The sequence below is a fragment of the Oncorhynchus keta genome, chromosome 10 (assembly GCF_023373465.1).
Source record: "Oncorhynchus keta strain PuntledgeMale-10-30-2019 chromosome 10, Oket_V2, whole genome shotgun sequence".
Taxonomy (NCBI): Eukaryota; Metazoa; Chordata; class Actinopteri; order Salmoniformes; family Salmonidae; genus Oncorhynchus; species Oncorhynchus keta.
In genome coordinates, this window is record NC_068430.1 from 25,348,008 (window position 1) to 25,363,311 (window position 15,304).

Genomic DNA, 15,304 nt, shown 5'->3' on the forward strand with positions numbered 1-15,304 from the left:
GATTATTTCACTTGTAATTCACTGCATCAAAATTCCAGTGGGTCAGAAGTTTACATACACTAAGTTGATTGTGCCTTGAAACAGCTCGGCATATTCCAGAAAATGATGTCATGGCTTTTGAAGCTTCTCATAGGCTAATTCAAATCAAATCAAATTTATTTGTATAGCCCTTCTTACATCAGCTGATATCTCAAAGTGCTGTACAGAAACCCATTCTAAAACCCTAAACTGCAAGCAATGAAGGTGTAGAGGCATGGTGGCTAGGAAAAACTCCCTAGAAAGGCCAAAACCTAGGAAGAAACCTAGAGAGAAACCAGGCTATGAGTGGTGGCCAGTCCTCTTCTGGCTGTGCCGGGTGGAGATTATAACAGAACATGGCCAAGATGTTCAAATGTTCATAGATGACCAGCATGGTCAAATAATAATAATCACAGTAGTTGTCGAGGGTGCAGCAAGTCAGCACCTCAGGAGTAAATGTCAGTTAGCTTTTCATAGCCGATCATTAAGAGTATCTCTACCGCTTCTGCTGTCTCTAGAGAGTTGAAAACAGCAAGTCTGGGACAGGTAGCATAGCTGCAGGCAGAACAGTTGAAACTGGAGCAGCAGCACAGCCAGGTGGACTGGGGACAGCAAGGAGTCATCATGCCAGGTAGTCCTGAGGCATGGTCCTAGGGCTCAGGTCCTCCTCCGAGAGATAAAGAAAGAGACAATTAGTGAGAGCATACTACAATTCACACAGGACACCGGATAAGACAGGAGAAGTATTCCAGATATAACAAACTAACTCTAGCCCCCCCGACACATAAACTACTGCAGCATCAATACTGGAGGCTGAGACAGGAGGGGTCAGGAGACACTGTGGCCCCATCCGATGATACCCCCGGACAGAGCCAAACAGGAAGGATATAATCCCACCCACTTTGCCAAAGCACAGCCCCCACACCACTAGAGGGATATCTTCAACCACCAACCTTCCATCCTGAGACAAGGCTGAGTATAGCCCACAAAGATCTCCGCCACGGCACAACCCAAAGGGGGGGGGGGGGCGCCAACCCAGACAGGAAGATCCGTCAGTGACTCAATCCTCTCAAGTGATGCACCCCTCCTAGGGATGGCATGAAAGAGTGCCAGTAAGCCAGTTACTCAACCCCTGTAATAGGGTTAGAGGCAGAGTGGGGTGGGGAGAGGGGAACCAGCCAGGCAGAGACGGCAAGAGCGGTTCGTTGCTCCAGAGCCTTTCCGTTCACCTTCACACTCCTGGGCCAGTCTACACTCAACCATAGGACTTACTGAAGAGATGAGTCTTAAGTAAAGACTTAAAGGTTGAGACCTTTAATTTACATAATTTGAGTCATTTGGAAGTGTACCTGTGGATGTATTTCAAGGCCTACCTTCAAACTCAGTGCCTCTTTACTTGACATCATGGGAAAATCCAAATAAATCAGCCAAGACCTCAGAAAAAAAATGGTAGACCTCCACAAGTCTGGTTCATCCTTGGGAGCAATTTCCAAATGCCTGAAAGTACCACGTTCATCTGTACAAACAATAGTATTGAAGTATAAACACCATGGGACAACGCAGCCGTCATTCCGCTCAGGCTGGAGTTCTGTCTCCTATAAATTAACTTACTTTGGTGCGAAAAGTGCAAATCAATCCCAGAACAACAGCAAAGGACCTTGTGAAGATGCTGGAGGAAACAGGTACAAAAGTATGTATGTCCACAGTTAAGCAAGTCCTATATCAACATAACCTGAACGGCCGCTCAGCAAGAAGAAGCCACTGCTCCAATACCGCCATAAAAAAGCCAGACTACGGTTTGCAACTGCACATGGGGACAAAGATTGTATTATTTTTTTTTTTAAATGTCCTCTGGTCTGATGAAACAAAAATAGAACTGTTTGGCCATAATGATCATCGTTATGTTTGGAGGTAAAAGGGTTACAAGCCGAAAAACACCATCTCGAACCGTGAAGCACGGGGGTGGCAGCATCATGTTGTGGGAGTGCTTTGCTGCAGGAGGGACTGGTGCACTTCACAAAATAGATGGCATCATGAGACAGGAAAATTATGTGGATATATTTAAGCAACATCTCAAGACATCAGTCAGGAAGTTAAAGCTTGGTTGCAAATGGGTCTTCCAAATGGACAATGACCCCAAGCATACTTGCAAAATGGCTTAAGGACAACAAAGTCAAGGTATTGGAGTGGCCATCACAAAGCCCTGACCTCAATCCGATAGATAAATTGTGGACAGAACTGAAAAAGCGTGTGCGAGCAAGGAGGCCTACAAACCTGTCTTAGTTACACCAGCTCTGTCAGGAGGAATGGGCCAAAATTCACCCAATTTATTGTGGGAAGCTTGTGGAAGGCTACCTGAAACGTTTGACCCAAGTTAAACAATTTAAAGGCAATGCTACCAAATACTAATTGAGTGTATGTAAACTTCTAACCCACTCGGAATGTGATGAAAGAAATAAAAGCTGAAATAAATCAATTCTCTCTACTATTATTTTGATATTTCACATTCTTAAAATAAAGTGGTGATCCTAACTGACCTAAAACAGAGAATTTTTACTAGGATGAAATGTCCGGGTCTAAATGTATTTGGCTCAGGTGTATGTAAACTTCTGACTTCAACTGTGTACAGAATGGTGTAGTCTACATAGAGGTGGATCAGAGAATCACCAGCAGCGAGAGTGACATCATTGATATATACAGAGAAAAGAGTCACCCCGAGAATTGAACCCTGTGGCACCCTCATAGTTCATGCATGTGGATGAGACTGTCTGTGTGTCAGTTAAACGTTCTAATGAGAACTGTGGGCCGGGCTTTTGACACATGATTAGAAAAACTGTCTCACAAAAGATCTGAATAGAAGATGAACCAGAGTGGTCTCTCACTCCAATCCCCAGACAGTACCCACTACCAAGAACCCACCTTCACAAAGAGCCCTGAATCACACTGTCAGAGACATGTAATTGGATTGTTTCCACAGACATACAGAGTGGTCTTAACTGGCATTGGAGCTGAATTTGTGGAACTGAAAGACCTGAACATCAGCCGTGTAAAGCTAAGTGTTCAGAAAGGGGACAGGACATTGGCTGAGCACTCTGCTCTCACAAACTGCTCCCCTCCTCTTCCTACGTTGCTTTAATAATGACCACCATTATACAACGCCACAGCCCTAATGCTCTGGGATGGTTAGAGAGAGTCATTCCTCACTGTGTGATGGATGGAAGACAGAGCTGATATTATTAAGGCACATTTTACTGCTGCTGTCAGTTTCTTTAATAAAGAGCCGTGTGCCACTACTCTGGAAAGGAGAGGACTGCTCAGCAGAAGATTGCTTCAAAACATGTGGTGAACCTATATGAGTGTCATGTATATGTAGTACAAATATGACATGTTCATTATATATGGCTCTATGACATGTCATACAGCACTGCTCTCTCAGATCCTGGCTCTCCAGGCAGACCCCTCATTCTGAGATCTGCTCCGGGGTTGTGTTTGTGTGTGTGGATCAGTCAGCTAAGACATCGGCTGCCCCTTCCGCAGAGAGCAGGATCGAGCAGGTCTGTCTTAATTACTCTGCTCACTCTGCTCACTCTGCTCACTCTGCTCACTCTGCTCACTCTGCTCTCTCTGTCTGTCTCGGTCGAAGGGGCCAATTAGAGTTTCCCTCTGGCAAAAGGTTGTAATTGGTTGTTTGGCCTGGACTGATGGTGACGGACGGACGGACGTCACCATCAGTCCAGGCCAAACAACCATCTACAACCTTTTGCCAGAGGGAACCTCTAATTGGCAGAAATCTGGCCCCTTCTCCTTTCCCACCATATCCCTGCCCACACGTACAGTATACGGTCCAATCCCGGGGATCTCAGGACCTTAAGACCTGTGCATGCAGCACTGCTCACCTCCTCTCCCATCTCTGGGAGTGAGTCCCTCAACACTGCAGGTTAGCTCACTGGCTCCACAACACAAGATTCTCACTGGATTCTTCTTTTGTCTTCTTGAGGCCAGGCGATGTGATTTCTAGCTTTCATCAAAGGAGCCATTATGATGCCAATCCCTCCATTAGTCTAATGTGCTCATTCCTCTCACCTACCTTTTGAGACATTCTGATTTGCTGACATAATTCATTCTAGCCCCACTTGACTAACGCTTCCCGGTAATTTACTTGAAGCTAGTCTGTGAATGTGTGTACCAGTCAGTAGTCTGCAGGGATGGGAGAGGTGGTGCAGACAGCATCTGTTGTATTAATTTGCAGGCCATGCAGAGCCACTGTGAGGAGAATAGCTGAGAGCTAGGCTAGCTCTAGTCCTCTATAGCCTCACTCATTATTCGGCCAGATAATTTAACCTGTTGATGTCGACTTGTCAGAGTCCCATTCCGGTGCTTTAAAGGCATTCATTCACCTGTTTGTTAGGCTGGGACTATTGGACAATACACCACCACAGGCAATCTGCTGCTGTTGTTATGGCTTAGCATCTCAACCACCGCAGAGGAGGAAAAAACAGATGAGAGAAAGGATGTAGGGATGTCAGAGGAGGAGAAAACAGATGAGAGGAAAGAGAGGGGAGAAAGGATGTAGGAATGTCAGAGGATCAGAGGAGGAGTAAACAGATGAGAGGAAAGAGAGGGGAGAAAGGATGTAGGGATGTCAGAGGATCAGAGGAGGAGTAAACAGATGAGAGGAAAGAGAGGGGAGAAAGGATGTAGGGATGTCAGAGGATCAGAGGAGGAGTAAACAGATGAGAGGAAAGAGAGGGGAGAAAGGATGTAGGGATGTCAGAGGATCAGAGGAGGAGTAAACAGATGAGAGGAAAGAGAGGGGAGAAAGGATGTAGGGATGTCAGAGGATCAGAGGAGGAGTAAACAGATGAGAGGAAAGAGAGGGGAGAAAGGATGTAGGGATGTCAGAGGATCAGAGGAGGAGGAGGAGAAGGGCCCATGCCCTCCTTATTCCCCCGGAGCTGAGCGATGGCGGGAGGGAGGACAGACAGGGTCGGAGACTGACATGACCAGCAGGGATTAAGACTACATACAGCAGATGTGTGCCAGTCTGATAATATCCAGGTTTTTTTCTGCATAAAAAGTCTTGGGTGGGCTGTCTAAGTGTTTATTTTGTCAGAATGAATATGAAATAGTTTCAGTAAAAGCTTAAGCAACTAAAACCAGATAGAAAGTGCACAACATATAAAAAATTATGTGGACACCCCTTCAAATCAGTGGATTTAGCTATTTCAGCCCACCCGTTGCTGTAAGGTGTATAACATCGAGCACACAGCCATGCAATATTCATAGATTAACATTGGCAATAGAATGGCCTTTACTGAAGAGATCAGTGACTTTCAACATGGCACCGTTATAGGATGATACCTTTCCAACAAGTCAGTTTGTCAAATTTGCTCTGCCCTGCTAGAGCTGCTCCAACTGTCAGTGCTGTTATTCTGAAGTGGAAAGGTCTAGGAGCAACAACGGCTCAGGCTTGAAGTGGTAGGCCACACAAGCTCACAGAACGGGTGCGCCGGGTGCTGAAATGCACAGCGTGTAGAAATCATCTGTGCTCGGCTGCAACACTCATTATAGAGTTCCAAACTGCCTCTGGAAGCAACGTCAACACAGGAACTGTTCATCGGGAGCTTCATGAAATGGGTTTCCATGGCCGAGCGGCCGCACACAAGCCTAGGATTAAAGCTCGCCACCATTTTACTCTGGAGTACTGGAAATGCATTCTCTGGTGTGATAATATAATATAATATATGCCATTTAGCTGACGCTTTTATCCAAAGCGACTTACAGTCATGTGTGCATACATTCTACGTATGGGTGGTCCCGGGAATCGAACCCACTACCCTGGCGTTACAAGCGCCATGCTCTACCAACTGAGCCACAGAAGGACCACAACGCTTTACCATTCCGATGGACGAATCTGGGTTTGGCGGATGCCAGGAGAACGCTACCTCCCCCAATGCATAGTGCCAACTGTAAAGTTTATTGGAGGAGAAATAATGGTCTGAGGCTGTTTTTCATGGTCCGGGCTAGGCCCCTTAGTTCCAGTGAAGGGAAATCTTAATGCTTCAGCATACAATGGCATTCTAGACCATTCTGTGCTTCCAACTTTGTGGCAACAGTAGGGGGAAGGCCCTTTCCTGTTTTAGCATGACAATGTCCCCGTGCGCAAATCAAGGTCCATACAGAAATGTTTGTCGAGATCGGTATGGAAGAACTTGACTGGCCGGCACAGAGTCCTGACCTCAACCCCATCGAACACCCTTGGGATGAATTAGAATGCTGACTGCGAGACAGGCCTAATCGCCCAACAGCAGTGCCTGACCCCACTAGTGCTCTTTTGGCTGAATGGAATCAAGTTCCCACAACTAGTGAAGGCTGTTATAGCAGCAAACGGAGGACCAACTTCTTATTAATGCCCATGACCTTCTTGTTTTTAGCTGAAAGGAGTGGAAACTGGTGTGGTTGTCATCTGAAATAGGCCATCCATGACAAGGATTGAGGAGTTGTGCGTTCCAAGATTCCTTTCTACACACCACTATTGTACTGCGCCGTTATCTGTCTGTGTTCTGCCTGTTAACTTGCATGATTCTTTTCATTCTCATTCCACCGCTTGTAAACAAGCTTTTTTCGCCGACAGGACTGCTGCTAACTGGATGTTTTTTGTTTATCGCACCATTCACAGTAAACCCCACAGTAAACCCCTTTTCACACACTGTCGTGTGTGAAAAGCCCAGGAGGGCGGCCATTTCAGAGATACTGGATCCGTTGCACCTGGAACCAACAATCACCAACTTTAAAATCGGTTAGGTCACTCGTTTTGCCCAATGTAACGCTCAATCAAACAGTAACTGAATGTCACAATTCCTGTCTGTCTGCTTTATATAGCAAGCCACGCCCATGTGACTCACTGTCTGCAGGAGTCATCCATTTTGGTGAATGTGGTGGTGTACCTAATACACTTGGCCAGTGAGTGTATATATTTTGAAATAAAATCATCTTTGAGAACTAACAACCAACAAAATAAAAACTAGACAGTCAGGGAGAATCTAAAATTCCAAAGAGGAAGCGTTCAGGAGTATTTTTGTCATGGTGTGGACCCTATTGATTTTGTGATAATGTTTGAGTCACTCAGATGGCATTAGAACATGGCAAAATGTGTAGAATTGAAGGATATTTGTTTTCTACCCCATGGCAAAATTGCAGGAAATTAGCTTTAAATCAGCAACGTTTTGTCTCTGCGTCCCAGAGTAAAATCATCAGTTGGTGACTGAGCCATTGGCCACACCCACTGTCACGCCCACCTAAGCCGCATTGTGATCCAGAAAAACCCTGATTACCATGTTGCAGCAGTGTGTAGGAGAGAGATGTGAGAAGTGTGCAGGAAGGCATGAGATGATGGAATGAGATGAAGGAATGAGATGAAGGAATGCGTGGTATCGGTGGAGCAAGTTGTGTGTGTTAGATGTGGGGGTTCCCATGGGCCTGGATATCGGAGGTGTCCAGGGAGAGAAAGGCAGATTGAGGTCGCCAGGGTTAGAGTTGTACAGAAAGTGTAGCAGTGAAGAGAATGGTAGAGGATGATGGGTACAGGGTGAGGCATCCTGAGAGGATTCCTGTGAGTAGGTGGAGATCAACAGATGGTGATGGGAAGAATATGTGCTTCAGTAAGGTGGGCTTTTTAGCATTTATAACCATGGTTGTCAGTTGTACTGCAGAAATGGTTTGAAAATTGTGGAGGCAGCGGCAGAGAAGTACTTGGGATTGCGAGGATTTACTGCAGAACAGCTGCAGGGGGTGTTGAGGGGATAGTGTTCTGTCCTCTCTGAATTGAATGTACTGTAGGTAGGCCGTTAATGGCCTCACACCAGTACAGTAGGTGGCGGGGTATGCACCGAAAGGTTTTGGCGATCCGCCAACCAAATCCCAGAGAAGAAGAAGAACCCTGATTACCCAAATATCCACTACTACGCTGTTGGTTCATGCTAGTGGGCTGAAGCGAAATGACCTATGTAATCCACACCTGCAGATCTGCAGATGCTGTTATTATTTGTCTCTGTTTGTGGGATGTTTTGTGTCTCATTAAGAGGGTTCGAAGGTCTATAAGCCAATGTCTGACAAGGCTAATATTCTAGCCAATACTCTTTCCTCTGTGTCTTCTCACTGCGCCGTGGAGAGTGACGGACTGTTCCTCTCCGACAGAGCAGAGCAGAGTGTAAGATGGTTGTTTCTTCTCAGCATTGGGCCGTTGTAGAAGAGCAGTCAGAGTGCTGCTAGGAAGGAGACATCTCTTATCTCCACCCTGCTGTAGATGTTCTGCTGCTTAGAGTGGAGCGCAGGCTTAGTAAACGCTGCTCCTGTCACATTAACACAGATCAGTGTCTTCTGACAAGACACAAACACACCCAACCTGAAATAAATGGCAACGATGGGGTCACACAGACAAAAGGAATTGATTTAATGTTAGGGCTGGATGCTGCACCTTTTTTGCACGCTTTGCATAAAAACTTGCTGACTTCACGTTTGGCGCTGATAATGTACAGCATTGCAGAGAAATTCTACAGAAATGCAATGATCAAGGAATAGCATGCCAGCAGCTTGGCAACGCATTGCGCTTTTGAGCGCCTGGCTTTGTTTGTGGGCGAGTCAGAGATACTGGCATAACAAGGACAAGGTGAGTCCCCCCCACCTTCTCCCCATCCTCCCTGTCTCTTCACACCCTCATGCCTGAAGGGGGAGTCGTAAATCTCAGACATCTTGCCTTCCTTTGTTTCCATGACAATACTGTGCAGCACTCTGCAGTGGGGCTCCTCTACTGGTGGGTGGTGTGTGTGTGTGGTGGTGGGGGGTTACCCCTCATCCTATTCTCTCTAAATGCTAGGAGGGACATGACTGACAAAAGCACAAAATTGTCATTTCTGCTCCGCATCGTAAGCTACTGCATAAGCCTCTGACAGACAACACATGGAAACATTGTATTACTGCAGCACAGGATGCTTTTGATTGATTTGCTCTGGATGTGTGATTAAGCACCAGGTTGCTGACATCTGCACCTGTTCCTGGTCACCTTTGCCATGTCACAAGACTGGGGTGGCACCTATGTCACTTTCAATCCCATCTCCTATACATTGGTGTTGCTGAGTAAATAAATCCCTGCATTGGTAATTGCAGTCACGTCTATGACAGCCTATTTGTACATGAATGACATGTGGCTCAGTCTCCACTGTACATACTGGAACAGCCCGGGCTGGCCTTCTGAGGCAACCGTTGCCAAGAGACCGTCTGTCAGTCCCCTGTGCACCTGTTGCTGTCGACGGGCTGTCGGAATCCATCCCTCTGAGCCCAGATGGAGGAGGGGGGCATGGACGTGGGTCCAGTGTACCCCACCACCCTCCTGGACATAATTATCTCCTCAGTGATGGTCTCTGTTTAGCAGCTGCTGTGTCCAGCGTCCTCTGACTGAATTGAGCAGCCTCTCTCTGTGGGGGTATAAATATAGTGACCACTACAACCTTCAACAACCTTCTGCTGTTTTCAGATAATCATTAACCTAAATCCTTATGATACACAGTGTTTCCTCTCTCGTGCTCAGTCCATCAGTGTGAGAACCAGCCATGCGTGTCCCCCTGTGTGTATTTAAGAGGATGGAGGGGGATTATGCTGTACGCTGCATCGACAAGACACCCTTAACCTGTCTCTGTCTGACTCCTGGGTTCAGGGATTGGAGTCGGGGGTGATTGTGATACGCTGGCAGAAGAGGGGTATAGTGGAGGGGAGAAGATAAGGGATAAGAGGAGAGCGGGATTTGTTTCGATGATTAGTGATGGGGAGGAGATATCGGGGAACATGCTGAAGAGGTGGCTGGACTGTGGAACACAATATCCTTAAAGGATTGACACACAATACTGTCAGGATCAGAGTTACATGCTCCCTCCAATCTAATCCTGGCTCTTACTCACTGAAAACATGTTATTTTACTCACTGTCATCTTTATTCTGCTGAATACCATTATGCACATGTACACACACCCTGTGGCTGTGACATTGTGCAGTTATTTTGCACCATGTGCACAAGGGGGATCCAAGGATCTAGGCTCGTTTCCATTTTATTCTCTCAGTACTCTCTGTTTGTGTTCATGTTGATATTGGTATTCCTGATTGTATTCCTGCCAGTGTTGGTGTCTATTAATATATGAGCATATCATTTATGCTGGCCCTGCCTGTCAGAGCCTGACCCAGATTGATGAAAGAGGAATAGAAAGAGCGGAGTGTGTGCGCATGTGTGTGTTTGTGTGTGTGCACGCATGTTTACTAGCGTGTGGGTGGAGGGAGGGGAGAGAAGGGGATGGATGGTGGGGGGGTGGAGTGATGCAGAGCGAGGGAGAGCTGTGTGACTGTAACTAGATGCTGGAGCCTTCATCAGCAGAGCGGCGTACTGAACGGACTCAGGAAGATGGTCTCAGTAAGAGGGGAACTGACGGTTGCCTATAATTTAATGTTCAGTATCTTGGACTCCTTCTCCATGGGTATGACCGTGGAGTTAGCTCAGAGCTGCCTCTCTCACTCTCTTTCTACTCATTTGTCTGTCTATCTCTCACACACACACACATAAACACACACTCTTTCTTTCTCTCTGCCAGTGGGTTAGGCAGGTTCTAGTGAGCGGAGCGCTTGGTTAGCCCTTGGGGTTGTCCCCTCTTCTGCTGCAGCAGTCAGCTGCCTGCTAATGCAGATAGATCGTGCTGCCCCTTTTAACACAGCGCGTGGGAGCGTGGATGTGAGGGAGCGAGGCAGAGAAAGAGAGGGAGAAGATAACTTGGGCATAGACGAGCGGGCTAGCGCTGCTGCACCAATGGAGTCCCTGTTTGGAGTTCCCCATCTTCTCAACTCCTGCGGGGAAGGTGAAATATTTTTGTTTCGTTAATAATTTTTTCTTTCACTTTTCTCTCTCCATCTCGAACTGGATATTGCTTCCCAGGGGTGGTTCCTGCAAAGAAGAGTCCAAGGCTGGTGAGTACCGACATCATCTATACCTCCTCGTCCACCCTTCCATTCTCCTCCATCCGTCCCTCTCTCCACTCTCCTGTGTGGAGTGCTAATGTTGGTTGGTGAGGGATTTTCTCTGTCAGGACTCTCACTGTGTTTTGGTCCTGATGGGAGCTTTGATGCTTCATAATGTTGATCCATTGGTAGGCAGAGCAAGGCTGCTCCTGGATTTGTTTTCATTCTCTACACCATGTTCTCGTGTTCTATTGGCTTAATGCACTCTAGGGAAATAGACTAGTGCTTTAGGCCAGCCTTGGAGCACTGAGGGAAATATAGAGCAGGGCGATTCTAGTAGACATTTTAGACCTGCCGAATTGACACAAATTAAATACAAATATTGTTTAATCTTTGGCCTACCATGATTGGAGAAATGTTCCAAGCTTGTGTAGGGTTGATGTTTGAGAATGGCCCAGCTCTTCTTAGTATTTCTGTGCTCCATTAGAGTATGGAGAAATCATGTGATGATAGAGACCACTGTCAGTCTGTGTTACCCTCTCCCTGTATCTCTTGGGAGAAAGCTGCCTGTGTGCTCTCTGTGTTGTATGGTAGAGTAATGTGTGCTGCATGTTGTGTTCTCCCCTCCTAGATGTATTCTCCCTTCATTGAAACACCCTCCTCACTGCTATGTGCTCTGAATGTCTCCTCATGCATCGGGCAATAGGGCTTGCCATTAATATATTCAGCTCCGTGTTGAACAAAAGGAATAAACTATGTACTTTGTCAGCCAAGCTCTGTTTTCTTTCTGTTAGGAGTGTGACTTTATTTCTCTATGTGAAACTACAGTGAATTTTTCGCTTTCTCAGAAATACATCTCATGAACAAATCTGCTTGATTATGCTTTTGGTATTGTTAGAGATGTGTTGGCCTTGATTAAAGTGGTATTTTGTCTCACTTCGTAATATGTTGTTAATGATTTCCCTTTCTCTTCACCACTCTTTATTCCTTCTATCCCTCTCCTTCTTACTCAATATCTCTCTTTCTGACCATCCTCCTTTTCCCTCTCTACCTTTCTGTCCCTATCGCCCTCCTCCTCCTCCTCCCTCTCTACCTTTCTGTCCCTATCGCCCTCCTCCTCCTCCCCCTCTACCTTTCTGTCCCTATCGCCCTCCTCCTCCTCCTCTACCTTTCTGTCCCTATCGCCCTCCTCCTCCTCTACCTTTCTGTCCCTATCGCCCTCCTCCTCCTCTACCTTTCTGTCCCTATCGTCCTCCTCCTCCTCTACCTTTCTGTCCCTATCGTCCTCCTCCTCCTCTACCTTTCTGTCCCTATCGCCCTCCTCCTCCTCTACCTTTCTGTCCCTATCGCCCTCCTCCTCCTCTACCTTTCTGTCCCTATCGCCCTCCTCCTCCTCCTCCCTCTCTACCTTTCTGTCCCTATCGCCCTCCTCCTCCTCCTCCTCCCCCTCTACCTTTCTGTCCCTATCGCCCTCCTCCTCCTCCTCCCTCTCTACCTTTCTGTCCCTATCGCCCTCCTCTTCCTCCTCCCCCTCGAACTCTCTCCCTCATACAGCAGTTAGCGAGGAAGGACAGTCAGAACAGTTCTGTGTCCAGCCACCGGAGTATCCACACTGACTCCCCTGTGCACACGTCCCTGGCCCCCCCTCTCAGCAAGAGTACCGCCCCCCCACCCCCTTCCCAGCCCCTGCCCGGCCTGCCTCCCCAGGACCCCCAGGCAGACGGGACCATTCACAGGAAACCAGACCCCTTCAAGATCTGGGCCCAGTCCAGGAGCATGTATGAAAGTAGGCGTAAGTATTTATTTTTGGTGCGAGGGTGCATGGGTGTTTGCTTGGGGCCTCCCCCTGTCCTGTTGGGTTGGTACTGCAATCTAGGGCTGGTGACAGGAGATAACCTTCATGCACAGAAGTCATTTAACCTTTGAGAAGCATCAGTCCCCTAAACTCAACATACTCATTGCCCCAAAACATATTGTCTGAAAGTTTCCTATTGTCTTTCAGTGTTTTAATCTAAAGTGGGCGTTAACTTGGTGGGTTAGGGACGTGGACTGTTTGCAGAGCATTGTGTCAGTTGGGTAGAAACATGGTAGTGAGAGAAATAACAACAGTCTAAGGAGAGTTGGTGCTAACAACTCTCCTGATCTACTAAACCTTGACTATAGAGTGTGTTTCTCTCCCTGGAACACTGAAGAGAGAAGTCTTCCTACACACTGACACAGTCTCTCTGTCCATGCTGCCTCTTTGGCACCTCGGCTCAATTACACTCCCTATAGCCACTACATTATCATGCTTCCATGCTACAGTGCTCTTTAGAACACAGCTCCAGACAAATGTGCATAGAATTGGCGTTGGTGGTAGAGGACAGTGGCTCTCATATTTCCTGGTAATCTGGTGAGGCTAACGGGTGCCAACCTCCTCAATTAACAGGAATATTACTCAGCCCCTGTCAGTCGCCCTCCGAGAAGTGGAGGCTTCCAGGGTCCAGAGGTTTCCACGCCTAATCATTTCTCTGGTGCTCCTGCTTTCATCAATGTCTTTCATTATTTAGAGGCCTTAAAGGGAGAGGAGCTGGGTATCGGTACTGCCAGAGTTGGCTCCATCCTCAGGTGAGAGAGGATGGGTGTAGAATTCTAAAGGAACAAGGAACAAAAGATCAGCTTTATTAAGCACAGGGGGAGATTTATAGGCAGTATAGAGAGACAGAGTTGTATTACCAGGTGTAAATACACTGCTCTGGATAGAGTATTTGCTCAGGCCATCTCCTCTTCCTGAACTGAAGTTAATCTGCTTGTTCACCATGGTCAGTCTGAGCTAGGGTAGAATGACTAACCTTTGGTATGGATCTGTTTCCATACAGTTGTTTTGAAGTTGAGCTGCTGTATTGACCTGTTAAGCTGCCCAGTGCCTGCCCTTATGAACAAGAAGATTGAGACAGTTAGCCTCTGACCTGCCCATCTCAGCCCTACTCAGAGTCCCAGTGGGTAGGAAGAGAGCTAGCTAGCTTAAGACTGTGAGCTTGTCTGTTGATTCAGGAAAAGATTGCAGCCAAACTGGTCTCTTTCCCTCCTCCCTCCCCCTGCTGGCTCTTAGTGGCTTTAGCTGTTGGGGTCTGTACCGTAACATGGTGTATCCCTTGGGGGGCTGAACGCATGGACACACACACAGACATACACATACACAGACACACATACACAGACACACACACAGCTCCAGGCTGTTGCTTGAACCCTGCTCTCAGGTGGTCTGCCCACCTCGAGTGCTACATGAACAATAAGCTGTCAGTCGCTGCAGTGCACCACTACATAGCAGCATGGTGCCTCTGACAGTACCAGGCACTCCCTTTCCTCCTGCTCAGATCTCCTCCAGCCAGCCAGGGGTTCTTGTCTGAGCCTGAGGAGCAGCACTGCTATGGAGAGACTGGTGAGGTTTGCTCCCAGTCCAGTTCCCTGTCACCTAGCTACCTACCTAGGTTGACGAGACAAAGTAAATAAGGAATTTGTCTTCAAAGACATCTGAAAGGATAGAACTCAAGGAAATACTAATTATGAAACTTTGATAAAGCAGGTTCTCTTGGCCCTCTACACTCTTGCTTTGAATGGTGGTTAAAATTATTTTGGGAGTATCTTGAAATATATCTGTTATCTTTTGAAAGAATGTTTTTAGATATTTACACATTCCGCAGGGTAATGTTTTTACTCAGTATTAGCTGGATATAGAGGAAGAGGCAGTGGTGTAGAGGCTACAGTAAGAGGCTGAGAGAGGCATGGACCACTGACCTGATTCACAAGGAGCCGCAGGTGTGCTGTGTGCTCATTAAGGTCTTGATATCTTCAGCTCTCTCCTCCAGCTCTCTGCCTCCACTCTTCTCTGAGAGGAACAGGGGGAGGGATTACACTGTGTGGGTTCTGGTCTAATGACCCAGGATGTAGTGATCAATGCTGATGGATGGTTCTCTGGTTGCAGTGCCTGACTTCCAGGAGCAGGACATCTTCCTGTGGAGAAAGGACACGGGCTACGGGTTCAGGATCCTGGGAGGGAACGAGCCAGGAGAACCGGTGAGTTGGAGGATTCAACCATACACCAACATCACTGCTCAGTATACATCTACAGTTGAAGTCGGAAGTTTACATACACGTAGGTTGGAGTCATTAAAACTTGTTTTTCAACCACTTTACAAATTTCTTGTTAACAAACTATAGTTTTGGCAAGTCTGTTAGGACATCTACTTTGAGCGTGACACAAGTCATTTTTCAAACAATTGTTTACAGACAGATTATTTCACTTATAATTC

At 47.0% G+C, this 15,304-nt stretch overlaps 1 protein-coding gene across 10 annotated transcripts in view; it reads left to right on the plus strand.

Moving 5' to 3' along the window:
• The window catches only part of LOC118388426 (membrane-associated guanylate kinase, WW and PDZ domain-containing protein 1-like), a 203,897-nt gene that overhangs the window by 154,729 nt on the left and 33,864 nt on the right, over positions 1–15,304 (plus strand). For 8 of the 10 annotated variants that reach the window (XM_035777495.1, XM_035777498.1, XM_035777500.1 and 5 more), the window contains 3 exons: positions 10,990–11,021; positions 12,567–12,804; positions 14,977–15,068. In XM_035777495.1, coding sequence (XP_035633388.1) covers positions 10,990–11,021; positions 12,567–12,804; positions 14,977–15,068 — 362 coding nt within the window. The remainder of the gene's footprint in view (positions 1–10,989; positions 11,022–12,566; positions 12,805–14,976; positions 15,069–15,304) is intronic. The other 2 variants (XM_035777497.1, XM_035777496.1) reach the window with 2 other exon arrangements.